Below are 19,578 nucleotides of genomic sequence, written 5' to 3'. Positions count from 1 at the left end.
CTCGCCAAAACTTGTTCAGTTGTTGGTGGAGCTCTTCACCTCATGAGTGGTTTCAAAAGCTGAAACGTAACGAGTATTACAAAGCAGAAGGCAATTCTTGTGCGTCTGGTATGCACTCAGACTGAATGACTAAATACCCCCGTTAGTGATGGTCTGCCTGAAACTACATGCAACACCACTGCTCCAATCACACAGTAAGACTGTGCGACTTGGTAGACGTTTAATGGAAAACGCCTGCAGGTACATAGAGGGTACAACATGGCACAGAAGCCCATCCAGTAACGAGTGTTGTTCAACACAGCAGTGTATGAAGAATGGTGCCATGAATTGGTTTCTGAACACCTCTAGCTGGAGGCAAAACAACATGCAGAAAAAAAAAAGAAGAGAAAACAGCTCCAGAGGGGGGATTGTACACTGCAGAATAGGACTGTGGGTCCCTCAGTAGGCATCCTCTTTGAGGCGGCCCCCATCACCCTCAGAAACAAACCGTTTGCGTCCCCTGCAAAAGGAAATTTAGAAGGAATGAGATATTGCAACAGATAAATCTGTCCACATTTCCTTTTCTCCAGTTTGCCTGTCACAAAAAATCTTGGTGATTTAATGTTCACCAAGCAAGTATACATGAACGACATGAATGACAACACAAGTAACACTAAACACTATATATGCATAGGCTACCAGCAGAAAAATCCAATCACAGACAATATCTGTCATGCTATTCATTATGTAGGAAAAAGCCCAGCATTTATGCAGTCAGCTCTAAGGAAGCAGCCGAAGGTGCAAGTATAAATAATTTTCAACACAGGCCAAACACAGAATCTTTTCTGCAGCGTGCCAACAACAGGATTTGCAATGCAGGGAACCTACCTGGTAGGCATTGCTTTGGCAATATCCGGGGACAAGAAGCCCACACCTGAGCACTTGCCAATGAACTTCTCTAACACTGTGTAAGCAGGAGGCACATCAATACAAATGTCTGGCATGTCCTGGAAAACCCTGTCAAAGCCCTGAAACAGCAACAGTTCAATACTCATATACACGAATACAAACACATGTGCAAGGGCTCTACAAGGAGCAGAGATACAGTAATCCCTCGTTATAACGAAGTCAGCGGGACGGCGAAAAAATTCGTTATAAGCGATAATTCGATATAAGCGACCGTTGGAAAAAAAGAGGCAAAAACAGTCGAGATTTAATTGCGCCACAACTGCGAGGAAGCTGGCGGATGACGCCACGCAGCGTCCGCCATGCGGCGGTTGCTAGGCAACGGCTCAAGGTCGGTCTCTGTGCCTCCTCGGAGCACTGCCACTGCGCAATCGCAAGTTCGTGGCCAATGTAGCTTTCGCTACAAAATTTGCTCATAGCACATTTGTTACTTCTACCGGCAACTCAGTATTGGTCAGCGATCCTCAAAGATGATAGTTTTCAAATTTCTTATACCAGAGTTTATTACCTATATCAAGAACAAGCTTTAGCTCATTTTTGTGATCCAGACGGGATCCAGGCTGATTGACAGGCCGGCAGGCTCGGCTTACTTCAGGTTCGCACAAGAAAATACAAAGCAGCCATGCTACTATAAAGTCTGCCTCCTAGATTCGAGCAACGACAGCATGCCTGTGCAAGAGTGGAGCTTTCGGCAACGACGCCACCTGCAGGAACGCCGGGTGACAAACTGCGCGCTGCTCCCCGACTGCCCTGGTCGCGCTAAGCCTAGCCGGTTTCGCATCGATGCCGCAGCTGTTAGCGCTTCGGGACTGGACAGCACTGAAAGGCGCTACACTCGGTACCCCTTCACTGTCTAGTCTAATAATAAAAGATACGTTAGATTTCCGCGACGCCTTCAGCAACGGAGCGAGCAGACGGCAGGCGAACCGCACCAGGCAGGAGCAGCACCAAAGCGGCTTGAACAAACAATACTATCGCGTTTTCAGACGCAGGCGGCGTCACGGCCGCGGCTGGCAGGCCACGGCCGGTCTCGACGCACGCGAGCGAGCGCGTCGAGACCGTCCGTGGGCAGGCCGGCCCGGCTCAAAGGAGCGCGCCCTACGTCATCATGACGCTGCCGCTCTCCGCGCTCACATTGGCTCCCGCTTCCCGTCGTTGCGTTTGGCGCGAGCGGCCCGCCGTTGACATCTAGCAGGTTGGACGCAAGCGGCGAGCTGCGATCGGATGCTGCGGCGCCGTTCACAACTTCGCGCCACGGTGAATCGTGCTCGCTTTTCGCACACGTGTCCCTGCTGTAAGAACAAAATTCAGTCACCCTACCACGCATATAGACCGTTTGTCTAGTCGAAGGGCACGAATCGAGCATCACCGGCCACTTTCCGCATCCAAGACACCGCGGTTTTCTGGCATCGCAAAGCGCGAGCAAAACTTTATTTTCGTGTGGATTCTGTCACGGAGAACACCAGGAATGCGCTTCCGACCGAGATTAACGGTTCGGGCACGCTGCACTATGGAATTTGGCCCCACTGAGCAGGGGACACTCGGCACTCTTTTGGTGCCCGTTACTAGGCAGGTCATCGATCGTGGGTTTGGCACTTTTGTGGGCTGTTCTATGCTTGCATGAGTTTAATTCGTCGGCGGTATTAACTGGCGCTGCATGCGCAAAGGGTCGCCGCCACGGCGGCGATGCCTCCGCTCGCCACTTCGCTCTAAGCGGGTCAAGGTCTTCGAGCGCTTTGAGTAATGCGGTTTAAAATGCATGCGTTTGGGTCGGGACCGGAAGAAATTTCGAATAAAGCGATATTTCGAGTAAAGCGATTTCGTTATAACGAGGGATTACTGTATGAGCATTTCAGGCTAAGCTATTATACTGTGGTGCTAAGACACACTTGTATGCACTGACAGGGCAGTCACCTAGCCAAGGCACTAACAGCAGCATCCTTGTACTTCGCACAAAGGAATAACATTTGATTTGATATGCCCTGCACTGACAAGTGGGTGGCATGGAAACTTACTTGAAAGCAATGAACCTCCCTTGCTTGCAGGAGTTCTCATTAAAGAATATTTGCTTGTATTATGCTTCACATTAGCCATACCGTGAGTAAACGATGCAAGAATAAATCATTATCAGTCTGCAGTGCAAGTAACTGCTCATGGCAAGTGATTTCTGAGAAGATACTCACCATGAGCTTAGAAACCACATGCATTACACAATTATCCATTACACCCCAAAATCTGCAGAGACTGCAGTTATTGTGAGGTGAGTGCGAAGCAAACGTTTAACTCCTTCGTTGCCACGGGAAAAATGACTGTTTTTGATAGGCCTCAGACAATTTTTTCCTGCAAAATATGTGGTGATCTAGTCGCACAAAAATAGACCAATTCCACCAGCAATTGTGTTACACCATTGTTGACGTCATACACTCTAGGAGTTGTGGTACTCTGGCCGGCGGCCGCATCAGCGCGGTGCATGGCGTACGTGCGAGAAGCAGTCCTGTTTGAGTTGCCGCACGATGTTTCTCTGCATGAATGCTGGATTTGCGAGAGAAATGGGTTCATCTGAGGGGTGCCATGTGCTCTCCGACAACTGTGAGAAACAGTGGGTGCTGGATTGTTCGTCTTCTCGAAAAGCAAAGGTCTCTAAGATAGAGTGTAGAAGCTGGTCACGAGAGACAGCTGAAGAAGTCCTGTTCAGCACGTTTAGCTGTCTTGTCCCTGTTGATCGCTGCACATTGGCAAAAGGCAAATTTTCAAGGTCTGAAGCTCTGTAATGCCTTTTACGCGCCGATCAGCTTTGAGGCAGTCCCTTAAATTGCCAACATGGAGGCGGTCAGATTCATCTTCATGAATCCGAGAAGTTTTAGGTTGGCTTCTTCGCAAAGCACTGCAGCACGTGACAGTAGCAGGTTAAACACCAGCTAGTGTGGCTTCCTCGCATTACAGCGGTGTTGTGTAAAAAAATTGGATGCCAGGATGGAAGTTGCTCTGCACGGATCGTGTGCACGCACACAGTTATGCAGCAGATCATGGCGATGCCAAGTCATGACGTCACTCAGGCTACTTCAATATGGTTGTCGCTGCCAGGGACAGGGAGAGGCTTCAAGCTGATAACTTCTAATTGCAATTTCTAGCTCAAATGCACACATAGTGCCCTACTTCTTTGTTAAGAACGCATAATAACATCATGGCTAGTAGCTGCGACGTAAAACTAAGATTTGTTGGTAGACCATGTCAAACTTAAGGTATGCCATGTTCTTAAATTCTTTAACAATAGATTATAAAGGGGGACACAGTACTTAAGGGGGGACACTGGTCTTGAAAAGAAAATTTTATTAATTTAGTCATAGTTATGAAATTTTCAGGGCACATGTATTTTGTGGGGTTGAAACTGGGGGGATAAATGCGTATTCCCCGTTTAACCGTGGCTGAGCCAGTTCAAAACCGCGCGGACCCCACCCCGTGGTCGCGTACGCTACTGAGCGCACGCCGACCACGGCGGGCCTTGCTCTGCGGGAACAAAGGAACGACACACTGGCTGACACAAACAAGGCATTTATTGCTATAGCAACAATAACGCCAGCTAGCAACAAAATACACTAAGGAATCTAGGATGTCCGACTCACCAGCACGGCTACGAGCGAACGTTCGCCCACGGTAGGGCAAAGGGAAGATCCGAGGCCCGACGGGACGAGCTGAGGGGAACAAGTTTCCACACGAGGACGCCCGCGGCACAGAGCGGAGCTTTGCGCGTGAACGTCCAACACGCTTCCCGATGCCGAGTAGAAGAGACCTAGCCTTCCCCCGCGCGCGAGCGGCCAAACACGCCATCCGTGGCGCTGCTGTCGCTGCGACGCGAGCGCCCTCCCCTGTTAGCTAGAGTAACCAAACTAAAGGGAGTGCTTTTCGGGGGCAGCTAACAACAGTGGGGTGCAGTGCGGGAAAGTGAACGCAGGGGACGAAGGCGTCCCCACAATTTTTGTGTGCTGATTCTAGATATCTCATTTAATTTCATGTAAAACAATTCCTTGAGCACTTACGCACTTTTTATGCAAGTATTTTGCGGAGAGTTTTGAAGAAAATTTGCTGCAGGAAACTCGCTGAAATGTATGCCATTGGGTTCTCTTGACACCAAGGAATGCAATAAGGGTAAAATTATCATCGTGGCTCTCACAGAACTTGAGTAATAGGGTACTGAAGCTGCCACTTCACTCACAGGAATACACATTTTCTTTCTCATTTCTCAAGTGACAACTTCAAAACTCTATAACCGAAGTTCTTTGATAGGCAGGAAGACAATTTCACCCTTATTGCATTCCTTGGTGTCAAGATAACCCAATGGCATACATGTCAGCGAGTTTCCCGCAGCAAATTTTCTTCAAAACTCTCCACAAAATACTAGCATAAAAAGTGCATAAGTGCTCAAGGAATTGTTTTACATGAAATTAAATGACATATTTAGAATCAGCACACAAAAATACATAAGCCCTGAAGATTTCGTAACAGTGACTTCATTAATAAAAATTTTTTTTTTCAAGACCAGTGTCCCCCCTTAATATGCAGAAATTTACTAAAAATCGAATTTTTTTGTTTATGCATTCACCATTCTCTTAAAAATATAAAATTCCTACTCCATCCATAAATAAAAAAAAATACAAAAAAGTTTTATATGCCCACGTAAAGAACACTTGAGAATGGTGAGACAAGGCCAAAGTATGCGCCGCTCGCTATGCTCCTCCTTGTCCGATCGCAGTCATTTAAGTGTCGTTCAAAAGCTCACATCCTCCGCTACGTTTCCTATTCCAAAAAGACACAAATCGAGCAGTGCACGACCGTCACCGCCACGTGGTTGCTCACATCATTCCGGCACCGACAGCTTCCGCACGTCGGGGACGCAATATGAAAAGTCAGTTTCCTGGGGCAACAGCGGGAACATGCTGGAAGAAGCAGGTGCCTCCACAAGTGGCGTGACCGCACGAGCTCTCCTTAGACTCCCCACTCCACGTGTAGCGGCGTTTTGTGAGGTGGCGGTGGCTGCTGCCACAGTCCCGCTATCAACCAGCGCGATTGCAAAATGTTCTCTGCGTTTATTATTTCAAGTAGTGGGGATTTACTGTAAACATTTCCAAAGTGATTTCACCTAATTTATTTCTTAGTTTGGTCTCTGTTGTACATTGTCTTCTAGAGAACGAAAAATCATGAACTTCTTTCAATAATCTTATACCCAGTGTTACGTCTCGCCTTCGTCGTGGGGAAGACAACGACATGGCAGCAGCGAAACGCCGACAAACCCCGAGACGCGCGTTGGGTGAGCGCCTGGATTGCCACGGAAGCCGCGTCCGTCTGCCCGGTTGAGCGAGCGTTTCCCGTACACCGAGTGTGAACGCGCGTTCGAAATGCGCGCGAACGCCGCTCATAGACATTCCGGCATCTGCGCTACGTGGATGGCATCGTTCCCCTCTCCCAGCGCGTGACGACGGCGTGATCTCTCGGGAGTGAGTGAGTGCGTCTGTGTCTGTGATTGGTGCCAGTGAAACCCGGCCCCCATCTAGGGACCCTAGGGAAGAGAACTCTTAAAAAGCCGGCAGCGGCACGGCCGAAGAGCTTTTTGTCATCATGGTCTCCTGTTGAGCTGTCGTGATGCAGCGTTCCTGCAGCTCACTTCTAAATATTCCTGTATAAAGTCCTCTAATTGTCTTTTCCAGCAGCCTCGTCTCAGACGTCCCTCATTCACTCTCCGGCACATGACCATGCTACCTCGTCCGTAACAAACTGGTGGCAGCGGTGGGATGCGAAACATCGGACGCCAGCGGAGAGTTGCGGACAACGGGACGCTGAGCAGCAGAACGGCGAGTCGGGGGCAGTGCAACGAGCCCTGTGTGTTGACTGGTTGCCTGCAGCGGACCGACTGCGCTGGATTCTTGGCTGCGAGGTTTGGTGAGTGCGGGACTTTCTTCTGCTGAGTTTTGCCAGGCTTTTGTTAGTGTCAGAAACAGAGCTGGTAATTGGGTTGTCGTTGCTGCTGGGTTAGTTGCAGCAAGACAATAGCGGGCAGTAGAGAAGCAGCACTCGGAGCAGCCATGGATTTGAAGACGCTGCGCAAACCAAAGTTACTGGAGCTTGCGAAAGAGTTGGGTCTGGAGGTATCAGACAAACTCAGAAAACCAGAACTGCTGAAGGCTATTCTTGCGTTAGTGGCTGAAGATGACGAGCTTGCGGAATGCCTTGAGACCATTGAGGAGAGGGAATTGACAAAAAGAGAACAAGAGAAAGAGGAACGCGAACGTAAAGAAAAACAAGAGAAAGAGGAACGCGAACGTAAAGAAAAACAAGAGAAAGAGGAACGCGAACGTAAAGAAAAACAAGAGAAAAAGGAACAGGAACGCGAAAAAGAGCAGCGGCGACAGGAACGCGAAAGACAGCTGCGGGAACAGGAACGCGAAAGAGAGCAGCGGCAAGAGGAATACGAAAGAGAGATGCGGGAACTCACGCGTGAACTTAACACGCTCAGAAGTATTAGTGTGCGATCTCGTTTAAGTGTTCTTAGAAAAGGCGAAAATTTCAGAGCTTTTCTGGAAAATTTTGAGAGAATTTGCATGGAGGAGCAGCTAGACGAGGATTATTGGCCAACTGTGTTGATGGGATTTCTCCCATGTGAACCTTGTAATGTCTGGGCGAGGTTGTCTGACGAGGATGCCCACAACTATGCGATAACCAAAAGTGCGCTCCTCCGATACTTTCGTATTCCCGCGGAGGCAGATTTGGAAGGCCAAATTGACGGTGGTAAGCTACACCGCGATAGTGTCAGGGACCGAGTTAGAAGCTCCGCTCAGTCGCCGGATGACACGCGTGCTGTGCAGAAGTGGCAGCATAAGACAGGTTTGGTCGAGGAAAGAAAGGCCACTTCGGCAGCGAAGACCGAGGAGTTCGGTCAAGCAGCTAGCGAAGAGTGCAGATCCGCCAGCCATGAGGGCTCGGGCGATAATGTAGGCACTAAGGCTAGCAACGAGGAAGAGTGCAGATCCGCCAGCCATGAGGGCTCGGGCGATAATGTAGGCACTAAGGTTAGCAAAGAGGAAGAGTGCAGATCCGCCAGCCGTGAGGGCTTGGGCGATAATGTAGGCACTGCTAAAAATAAGGAAAGGGGCAATGCGTTGGTTTTGAGCCCAGAGAAGCATGCACTTTCCAGGAAGGAGGCTGATTGCTGCGATCGGGAAGGTAGTACCCAGGACAATAACGCTACGTTAGCCGAACAGCGTCTCATAGTTCAAGTTCCGGGCAAGAGCGTTAGGGTAGTAGGATCGAACAGCAAGCCTCAGGAGGGCAAGTTGTTGCTCTCAGCAGAGAGTAATGGGAACCAAAAGCAAACTGTGAGTTGCAGGAATCCCATCGAAAACAAAGCCGAGCGACCTGCTTTGTTCGAGAGCACTGTCAGTGCTAATAAAGAAGCGGCCATCTCTAACTCTGAGGCCGAGGCTATTTTGAAAAGTGAGGCTGGCGTTTTCTCTCAGGAAGAGAATAGTGAGCTCACCGGCCGGCGCAATGAGGGAATCAAGGGAGACATTTCTTCGATGCGGCCGGCGAACAATAGCAGCCCAAATTTGGAGACGTCGTTTTGCTTTAAAGAGATTGACCGCGAGTCAACCGAGTACTCTAGACGCGACAGGCGCCGAAAAAGGGCCAGACTGAGTGGGCGCGTTCAGAAAAAACGAAAGCCACCTGACCCATCGCGGCGACCCCGCGGTAGTTCTTGCAGGACGGTGGAACCTCACAGCGGGTCGCAGAGGACGCCCAGCTACCGCATGAAAGAACGCCGCAGAACGCGTTCCAGTCAAAGGACACTGTTGAATCGAGAAAGGAGTTCTCGTAGGCGTTTCTTTCATGCGCGTCCGTCAACCCCTCGCATTCAAATGTTCAGACGCTACTCAGGTGTTGGAGACACGCGGCCGGGGTGCGGAACAAATCAGTGTGGCGTGGCGTCTGAGGCTCGCAGGTGTCGAAGCGCAGTTAAGCCCTTCGAATTTTGTGAATTGTCGGCTGCTAAAGCCACTGTTGGTGTGCGTCCGCGCAGGGCGCGGTTGAAGAATAGGCGACCCCTTTGAGCCGCGGCGCGGCTCGTTAGCAGCGGATTCCGAGGATGTCTCTGCTGTTTGCTTTTTCTTTTTTTAAACCATTCCTGCAGACAAAAAGTTTTGCAGAAAAAAAAAAGTTTGGAGCAGGAATAGGTTTCCGACGCGTTGTTTGTATTGAAAGCGTTTCTTTTGACAAAGATGTTTCGAAAAATGCACTAGTGGTGCCCATGTGTAGCAGCGTCCGTTAAAACGCAAAGTGCTAGCCAGACGGGCCATTTAGGCCACTAGCATAAGCGCCTAGAGTCGCTTGGATTTTTTTTGGAATTTGGGAAATTAAGGTGACTTTGGCTCCGATGTTGAGCGAATCTTTGCGGGGATATGCAAGGTGACGGCAGTATGCTGCTATGCAGAATGAAATAATGTTGTGGTCATTACTAATCGGAATACATCACAAAAAGGGGAGTCTCAAAGGTAATGCCGATAGCTTAAATTGAGGTCCCTAGCGCAAGAGTCAGCATCATAGTTGCGGTTTGCTGGTCTTTTTCTTCCTGATGTAGGATTTTGAACCGATTGGTTTTGTTTGTTTTAAAATTGAGATGCGCTTTGTGGTGTAATGTGCCGATTTGTGGGCATTTTCTCAGTGCTGCGGAACTACTCCCAGGGATTGATTGGGTTTGTAAGAGGGAAAGAGCCTGGCATTGCTAAGTGGGGATTGTGTCGTGCTTGCGGACTGAGCGGTTGGGTTTTCGGCGTGGTTCTAACGCTAGCGGAGCACGAGTCACTTTGCAGTGCCCTTTGGGAACCTGCACATGCGAAGGAAGACTTCGGGGTGCGCTGAGCTCCAGAACCGCCGAGAGACAACTGACTCCGGTTGAGACCAGCCTCAAGCGACATCCCTCCGGACAGCGGATGCTGTCCCCTGTCCATCGGGATCTCCTTCCCCCGGCGGGGCAGTCTGTTACGTCTCGCCTTCGTCGTGGGGAAGACAACGACATGGCAGCAGCGAAACGCCGACAAACCCCGAGACGCGCGTTGGGTGAGCGCCTGGATTGCCACGGAAGCCGCGTCCGTCTGCCCGGTTGAGCGAGCGTTTCCCGTACACCGAGTGTGAACGCGCGTTCGAAATGCGCGCGAACGCCGCTCATAGACATTCCGGCATCTGCGCTACGTGGATGGCATCGTTCCCCTCTCCCAGCGCGTGACGACGGCGTGATCTCTCGGGAGTGAGTGAGTGCGTCTGTGTCTGTGATTGGTGCCAGTGAAACCCGGCCCCCATCTAGGGACCCTAGGGAAGAGAACTCTTAAAAAGCCGGCGGCGGCACGGCCGAAGAGCTTTTTGTCATCATGGTCTCCTGTTGAGCTGTCGTGATGCAGCGTTCCTGCAGCTCACTTCTAAATATTCCTGTATAAAGTCCTCTAATTGTCTTTTCCAGCAGCCTCGTCTCAGACGTCCCTCATTCACTCTCCGGCACATGACCATGCTACCTCGTCCGTAACAAACTGGTGGCAGCGGTGGGATGCGAAACATCGGACGCCAGCGGAGAGTTGCGGACAACGGGACGCTGAGCAGCAGAACGGCGAGTCGGGGGCAGTGCAACGAGCCCTGTGTGTTGACTGGTTGCCTGCAGCGGACCGACTGCGCTGGATTCTTGGCTGCGAGGTTTGGTGAGTGCGGGACTTTCTTCTGCTGAGTTTTGCCAGGCTTTTGTTAGTGTCAGAAACAGAGCTGGTAATTGGGTTGTCGTTGCTGCTGGGTTAGTTGCAGCAAGACAATAGCGGGCAGTAGAGAAGCAGCACTCGGAGCAGCCATGGATTTGAAGACGCTGCGCAAACCAAAGTTACTGGAGCTTGCGAAAGAGTTGGGTCTGGAGGTATCAGACAAACTCAGAAAACCAGAACTGCTGAAGGCTATTCTTGCGTTAGTGGCTGAAGATGACGAGCTTGCGGAATGCCTTGAGACCATTGAGGAGAGGGAATTGACAAAAAGAGAACAAGAGAAAGAGGAACGCGAACGTAAAGAAAAACAAGAGAAAGAGGAACGCGAACGTAAAGAAAAACAAGAGAAAGAGGAACGCGAACGTAAAGAAAAACAAGAGAAAAAGGAACAGGAACGCGAAAAAGAGCAGCGGCGACAGGAACGCGAAAGACAGCTGCGGGAACAGGAACGCGAAAGAGAGCAGCGGCAAGAGGAATACGAAAGAGAGATGCGGGAACTCACGCGTGAACTTAACACGCTCAGAAGTATTAGTGTGCGATCTCGTTTAAGTGTTCTTAGAAAAGGCGAAAATTTCAGAGCTTTTCTGGAAAATTTTGAGAGAATTTGCATGGAGGAGCAGCTAGACGAGGATTATTGGCCAACTGTGTTGATGGGATTTCTCCCATGTGAACCTTGTAATGTCTGGGCGAGGTTGTCTGACGAGGATGCCCACAACTATGCGATAACCAAAAGTGCGCTCCTCCGATACTTTCGTATTCCCGCGGAGGCAGATTTGGAAGGCCAAATTGACGGTGGTAAGCTACACCGCGATAGTGTCAGGGACCGAGTTAGAAGCTCCGCTCAGTCGCCGGATGACACGCGTGCTGTGCAGAAGTGGCAGCATAAGACAGGTTTGGTCGAGGAAAGAAAGGCCACTTCGGCAGCGAAGACCGAGGAGTTCGGTCAAGCAGCTAGCGAAGAGTGCAGATCCGCCAGCCATGAGGGCTCGGGCGATAATGTAGGCACTAAGGCTAGCAACGAGGAAGAGTGCAGATCCGCCAGCCATGAGGGCTCGGGCGATAATGTAGGCACTAAGGTTAGCAAAGAGGAAGAGTGCAGATCCGCCAGCCGTGAGGGCTTGGGCGATAATGTAGGCACTGCTAAAAATAAGGAAAGGGGCAATGCGTTGGTTTTGAGCCCAGAGAAGCATGCACTTTCCAGGAAGGAGGCTGATTGCTGCGATCGGGAAGGTAGTACCCAGGACAATAACGCTACGTTAGCCGAACAGCGTCTCATAGTTCAAGTTCCGGGCAAGAGCGTTAGGGTAGTAGGATCGAACAGCAAGCCTCAGGAGGGCAAGTTGTTGCTCTCAGCAGAGAGTAATGGGAACCAAAAGCAAACTGTGAGTTGCAGGAATCCCATCGAAAACAAAGCCGAGCGACCTGCTTTGTTCGAGAGCACTGTCAGTGCTAATAAAGAAGCGGCCATCTCTAACTCTGAGGCCGAGGCTATTTTGAAAAGTGAGGCTGGCGTTTTCTCTCAGGAAGAGAATAGTGAGCTCACCGGCCGGCGCAATGAGGGAATCAAGGGAGACATTTCTTCGATGCGGCCGGCGAACAATAGCAGCCCAAATTTGGAGACGTCGTTTTGCTTTAAAGAGATTGACCGCGAGTCAACCGAGTACTCTAGACGCGACAGGCGCCGAAAAAGGGCCAGACTGAGTGGGCGCGTTCAGAAAAAACGAAAGCCACCTGACCCATCGCGGCGACCCCGCGGTAGTTCTTGCAGGACGGTGGAACCTCACAGCGGGTCGCAGAGGACGCCCAGCTACCGCATGAAAGAACGCCGCAGAACGCGTTCCAGTCAAAGGACACTGTTGAATCGAGAAAGGAGTTCTCGTAGGCGTTTCTTTCATGCGCGTCCGTCAACCCCTCGCATTCAAATGTTCAGACGCTACTCAGGTGTTGGAGACACGCGGCCGGGGTGCGGAACAAATCAGTGTGGCGTGGCGTCTGAGGCTCGCAGGTGTCGAAGCGCAGTTAAGCCCTTCGAATTTTGTGAATTGTCGGCTGCTAAAGCCACTGTTGGTGTGCGTCCGCGCAGGGCGCGGTTGAAGAATAGGCGACCCCTTTGAGCCGCGGCGCGGCTCGTTAGCAGCGGATTCCGAGGATGTCTCTGCTGTTTGCTTTTTCTTTTTTTAAACCATTCCTGCAGACAAAAAGTTTTGCAGAAAAAAAAAAGTTTGGAGCAGGAATAGGTTTCCGACGCGTTGTTTGTATTGAAAGCGTTTCTTTTGACAAAGATGTTTCGAAAAATGCACTAGTGGTGCCCATGTGTAGCAGCGTCCGTTAAAACGCAAAGTGCTAGCCAGACGGGCCATTTAGGCCACTAGCATAAGCGCCTAGAGTCGCTTGGATTTTTTTTGGAATTTGGGAAATTAAGGTGACTTTGGCTCCGATGTTGAGCGAATCTTTGCGGGGATATGCAAGGTGACGGCAGTATGCTGCTATGCAGAATGAAATAATGTTGTGGTCATTACTAATCGGAATACATCACAAAAAGGGGAGTCTCAAAGGTAATGCCGATAGCTTAAATTGAGGTCCCTAGCGCAAGAGTCAGCATCATAGTTGCGGTTTGCTGGTCTTTTTCTTCCTGATGTAGGATTTTGAACCGATTGGTTTTGTTTGTTTTAAAATTGAGATGCGCTTTGTGGTGTAATGTGCCGATTTGTGGGCATTTTCTCAGTGCTGCGGAACTACTCCCAGGGATTGATTGGGTTTGTAAGAGGGAAAGAGCCTGGCATTGCTAAGTGGGGATTGTGTCGTGCTTGCGGACTGAGCGGTTGGGTTTTCGGCGTGGTTCTAACGCTAGCGGAGCACGAGTCACTTTGCAGTGCCCTTTGGGAACCTGCACATGCGAAGGAAGACTTCGGGGTGCGCTGAGCTCCAGAACCGCCGAGAGACAACTGACTCCGGTTGAGACCAGCCTCAAGCGACATCCCTCCGGACAGCGGATGCTGTCCCCTGTCCATCGGGATCTCCTTCCCCCGGCGGGGCAGTCTGTTACGTCTCGCCTTCGTCGTGGGGAAGACAACGACATGGCAGCAGCGAAACGCCGACAAACCCCGAGACGCGCGTTGGGTGAGCGCCTGGATTGCCACGGAAGCCGCGTCCGTCTGCCCGGTTGAGCGAGCGTTTCCCGTACACCGAGTGTGAACGCGCGTTCGAAATGCGCGCGAACGCCGCTCATAGACATTCCGGCATCTGCGCTACGTGGATGGCATCGTTCCCCTCTCCCAGCGCGTGACGACGGCGTGATCTCTCGGGAGTGAGTGAGTGCGTCTGTGTCTGTGATTGGTGCCAGTGAAACCCGGCCCCCATCTAGGGACCCTAGGGAAGAGAACTCTTAAAAAGCCGGCGGCGGCACGGCCGAAGAGCTTTTTGTCATCATGGTCTCCTGTTGAGCTGTCGTGATGCAGCGTTCCTGCAGCTCACTTCTAAATATTCCTGTATAAAGTCCTCTAATTGTCTTTTCCAGCAGCCTCGTCTCAGACGTCCCTCATTCACTCTCCGGCACATGACCATGCTACCTCGTCCGTAACAAACTGGTGGCAGCGGTGGGATGCTGCTACCTCAGCGCGTGACGACGGCGTGATCTCTCGGGAGTGAGTGAGTGCGTCTGTGTCTGTGATTGGTGCCAGTGAAACCCGGCCCCCATCTAGGGACCCTAGGGAAGAGAACTCTTAAAAAGCCGGCGGCGGCACGGCCGAAGAGCTTTTTGTCATCATGGTCTCCTGTTGAGCTGTCGTGATGCAGCGTTCCTGCAGCTCACTTCTAAATATTCCTGTATAAAGTCCTCTAATTGTCTTTTCCAGCAGCCTCGTCTCAGACGTCCCTCATTCACTCTCCGGCACATGACCATGCTACCTCGTCCGTAACAAATTGGTGGCAGCGGTGGGATGCTGCTACCTCGTCCCTAACACCAGGTGACACTGTACTAATAAAGTGTTGCCATCGACTTGGCTAGATCTGAAGTCCACAAATTTTGCTGAATTGCTAATGACCTGCACTATCTTGGTCTCAGGTAGTTTGTGATATCTTCAATTTTAGTTGACATATATTCAAAATGCAAAGACAGTTTCGAAAATGGGAAGGGCATGTCATCATTACTGGGAAATATCACAATAAAGTTACCGACCGTTCATCTTTAAACATATGTTCAAGCTTCAAATGCAAGTTTCTGAGCTTTTTTTTTTTTCTAAAATTCCTTTGCTTACGGAAGTTTTGATAATGCTTACATGAACGGATTTTAGTGAACTTGGTATCATTATTTCCAGCAAAACCTCAGCTACATCCTAAAGCTTTTCTTTTTTTCATTAAAACTGACAGACTAGGAATTAGGTCAAATGTAGACTAATTATTGCTGCCTTGTTTTTTTTTTTTTCAGCTTTGTTATTCATTCATGATCTACATAATGATTTCCTTAGCTTTAGGGTGTGCAATGGACCTTTGGAAATGACTGCATACTAATTAAATTACCTTTTTTTTAATTAAGAAATCCCCATAATGGCCTGTAAGAAAGGACTTCAGAATTGAAACCAAGCTCAACTGAGATGGTGGTTTCTCAGAGTAAATAGATAATGAAACAGGCAACGAAAAGATCAAGCATGAAATACCACAAATGTATGCACATCCTCTGGCTGTCTAATGAACATTCTGACATAGTCACAGTCTAATTTTCTGGACTTAGAAAGGGGATAAGAAACACATAATTCCAGAAAATCAACCAGCCTTAAAAACAAAAACAAAACCCGCTGTTAACTATAGGTGTTGTGGATGGTTCCATGAAACTGTGTGAACAAGTAAGAGTTCTTAGCACCGGAACAACTGGTCAGCAACTGTGACCCAATCTTTATTATCTCATCATTGTTATGGCTGCATCCAGATTGGGGCCAGGTAGTAGTGTGGTGAGCTATGATTAAGGACAACTCTTACAAAAACATATCAAATTACTAATGAATGCAATGCTCTTGGATGAATGAAAAAAAAAAAAAAAGCCAGCCAGCAAGATGTCTGATTCAGCGACATGAAACTGCAAAGCTGTGCTGTCAAAAAAACAAGCTTGTCTAGAAGCCTTCTTTTATAGCGTGCAAACTGCCATTTCCACTTACCCGCTTCATCTGTTCTGGAGTAACAATCACGCTCTCGTCAAGTGTTCTAAGCAGCTTACACATAAGCTCCATGGCCATATCACCCATGTCTTCTATCACCATGACCACAGCCTGGAAGAACAGGAATGCTCTTAATCCCTTACTACCAAAACCTTACTTTAATAAAGCTACAGACAGCGGAAAGAGAAATTTTTTTCGCTAATAAGTTCTAAAACAAGTTGAAACAATGAGCACAGCAATTTCTAAAGAATAATTTTGAGCAACCTTCAACAGCATTTTGCACTTTCCAGCAAAAAGAAAGTGCATAAACACTAAAAAATACCACAACATGCAGAATGTGAAATCAGACACGCATATTATGAACCTTTCAATTTAGAGTTAGGAAAAAAAAGCTTTAACAATGTCTATTAATTTACAAATTGCGCAAGAAGTTCATCTGATGATGTATAAAATTCATCTTCAGTATTATATCTGCCAAATATCTGTAGCCATTCAGCGAATCATAGAATAACACTATAATTAAGGGGGGACACTGGTCTTGAAAAGAAAATTTTATTAATTTAGTCATAGTTATGAAATTTTCAGGGCACATGTATTTTTGTGCACTGATTCTAGATATGTCATTTAATTTCATGTAAAACAATTCCTTGAGCACTTATGCACTTTTTATGCAAGTATTTTGTGGAGAGTTTAAGAAAATTTGCTGCAGGAAACTCGCTGAAATGTATGCCATTGGGTTCTCTTGACACCAAGGAATACAATAAGGGTAAAATTATCATCCTGGCTCTCATAGAACTTTAGTAATAGGGTACTGAAGTTGCCACTTCAGATGCAGGAATACAGACTTTCCATCTCATTTCTGAAGCGACAACTTCAAAACTCTATAACTTAAGTTCTATGATGGGCAGGATGATAATTTGACCCTTATTGTACTCCTTGGTGTCAAGAGAACCCAATGACATACATTTCAGCGAGTTTCCCAAAGCAAATCTTCTTCAAAACTCTCTGCAAAATACTAGCATAAAAAGTGCATAAGTGCTCAAGGAATTGTTTTACATGAAATTAAATGACATTATTTAGAATCAGCACACAAAAATACATATTCCCTGAAGATTTCGTAACTGTGACTTCATTAATAAAAATTTTTTTTTCAAGACCAGTGTCCCCCCTTAAGCCCACTTATAACCAACACTTGCTTAGTTCAAATGAATGCAAAGCAATCATCACAACGTACGAGGTGTGTTAGAAAAGTAATGAGACTAATTTTTTTGTAACCATGAATTTTATTCTTTTTACACACCAAGGTTATCCCCTTCAAAATAGCACCCTTCTGCATTTACACAGCGACGGAGACATTGTTTAAAATCTTCGTAGCAGTTCTGGAAGGCTTCTGCTGGAATACATTTCAGCTCGTCTGTTACACTCTTCTGGATATTATCCAGCGTACCAAAGTGACCTCCTTTCAAATGGGTTTTGAGCCGTGGAAATAAAAAAAAGTCACAGGGACTGAGATCCGGTGAATAGGTGGGCTGAGGAACCACAGGGATACTGTTTGTTGCCAAAAAATAATGGGCATTGCCGTGTGACAGGGTGCATTGTCGTGGTGAAGCATCCATGTCCGTGCAACGCCTGGTCGCACACGTGCAACCCGTTTCTTGAGTCTTTCAAGCACTTCACGATAAAAAGTTTGATTGAGAGTTTGTCCTGGAGGAACAAATTCCTTGTGGACGATCCCCCGAATGTCATAAAAAAACAAATGAGCATCGATTTAATTTTCGATTTGCTCATTCTCACTTTCCTTTGACCGGGAGAGTCTGTGGTGTGCCACTCCAGACTTTGGCATTTTGTCTCGGGATCATATTAAAAAATCCACTATTCTTCACCTGTTATAACGCGATGAAGAATTCTGGCTCCCTCTCTAGGCACTCCAAAAGATCGAGACGCACATCTTTTCTGTTGTTCTTCTGCTCAGTGGCGAGGTTCTTGGGAACCATCTTCGTGCACACTTTCCGCATACCCAAATCCTGTGTTAAGATTTGATAGACGGTAAAAATGTTCAAATTAAACTCCTGACTCTTCATTCTCACCGTGAGCCGACGATCTGTCTTTACAAGAGACTTCACCTTTTCACATTGTCATCCGTTCCTGAGGTTGATGGTCGTGCCGCACGAGCTTCGTCATCCACTTCTTCTCGGCCCGCTAAATAGCACTTTTGACATCTGAACACTTGTGTCCTGGATAGTGAATGTTCTCCATAAGCCTTTTTAACTTTTCATAGGTCGCAGTAGCGGTTTCGCTAAGTTTCACACAAAATTTAATGGCGCAGCGTTGCTCATACTTTTGCCGGTCCATATTCATAGCGCACATGACAGACGCAACTTCTCTTCAGACGCTCTCAACAATCATGTAGCAACTGCAGCAAGTTGAAAATGGTACTGAGTCAAGGGCATGATTCAGCCTAACTGCCGTATGAAGAGGGCGACAGCAGCGCTGTCGGTTCCCGCACAGTGTTGCCAGTCTCATTACTTTTCTAACACACCTCGTATATATGGGCTATAGCGCCGAATCTCAGTTAGAATGAACATTGGCAGGCGCAAAACTTTGTTACAGCAGACATGTGGGCACCAGGAACTCACATGCCCGGCACACTGCTTTCACTTATAGTGCGAAGACCGTGAAAAGCGCATTTCCAAAAGAAAAGGCGAAGAAAGTCCGACGCTGGTGCACAACATCAATTCGGTTTTCACGCACTTGGAGGTTACTATAAGGCTTTCCCCTTCAAGTGGCGACCCTGTGGTCCAGAAGAGGGGAACACTCATGGGTTCTCAACTGTACCAGTCTTTGTATGGTGGGCTGTAAAAAGAGTTTACTGTGCTGAACAGAACTTTTGGAATCTATGAGACATGATCTCAACCCGAGTTGGAGTGTGCTTGTCAGAGGCACCAGCTATTTTACACACCACAGCCACCAATCACCGATTAGAAGCCAAGTAAAAAGTTACCAGGTGAAAAAACTCAAGCGTCTACTTCATCAAATCTGCACACATATAGAGCTTCCAGCGAAGAGCAGCTAGGCATCCGTGCTTCCCAAAAATGATCACTTCCTTGCACTGCCTCTGTGCACCAGTGCTTTAATTGACCCAAAAATTGACTCTCACTAAGAGCTTGGACGGTGTGGAATGTTTTATTGTGAGTTCGATCCCGCTGCAACCAGGATTGAACCCGCGTCTTTCGGGTCAGCAGCCGAGCACCAAAACCACTGAGCCATCACTGCAGATTTTTTAAAAATTAGGCTCTGAGCAGTGCGTGAAATCCCTCTGCACATAAGTTATGTGGCCTCGGGGACACAAAGTGAGATAGTAATTATTACTGCCAGGCATCTTGTAACTAGCCCAGCTTGCCGCTCACTGTTAGGCACCTAATTAACTAAAACTGATTTATGAACTTTTTGGCGACTCCAATAAGTGGGCATGTTGGTACTGGAAACTAAGAGGCAGTCATATTCCTGCACAATTACATTTTGTAGAATTTTCCTCGCACAAATGTGTTCTGAGGTATTCGCATTCAAGTTTTCAGCTCGATCCGCGTAATTGTGCATGCAAGGTGGTGAGGATCGGCGAAAAATTCTAGTGGCATGATGCGACGTTTTGTCTGCCAACAGCATAGAGCGACCAGTGGAGGTGATAAGTGTTTCACTTT

At 48.3% G+C, this 19,578-nt stretch overlaps 1 protein-coding gene across 4 annotated transcripts in view; it reads right to left on the bottom strand.

Annotated features, from left to right (window-relative positions):
* Positions 1-205: 205 nt before the first annotated feature.
* Pdcd4 (Programmed cell death 4) overlaps positions 206-19,578 on the bottom strand; it is a 35,712-nt gene continuing 16,339 nt past the window's right edge. For 3 of the 4 annotated variants that reach the window (XM_089578616.1, XM_089578618.1, XM_089578614.1), the window contains 3 exons: positions 15,881-15,991; positions 868-1,007; positions 206-499 (listed from right to left, as the gene is read on the bottom strand). In XM_089578616.1, coding sequence (XP_089434742.1) covers positions 439-499; positions 868-1,007; positions 15,881-15,991 — 312 coding nt within the window. In that variant the 3' untranslated portion in view covers positions 206-438. The remainder of the gene's footprint in view (positions 500-867; positions 1,008-15,880; positions 15,992-19,578) is intronic. The other variant, XM_089578617.1, reaches the window with a different exon arrangement.

Source organism: Amblyomma mixtum, chromosome 3 (assembly GCF_055824585.1).
Source record: "Amblyomma mixtum isolate Tamu chromosome 3, ASM5582458v1, whole genome shotgun sequence".
NCBI lineage: Eukaryota > Metazoa > Arthropoda > Arachnida > Ixodida > Ixodidae > Amblyomma > Amblyomma mixtum.
The sequence above is the reverse complement of the archived record's forward strand: the minus strand, read 5'-3'. Positions and strand labels throughout refer to the sequence as shown.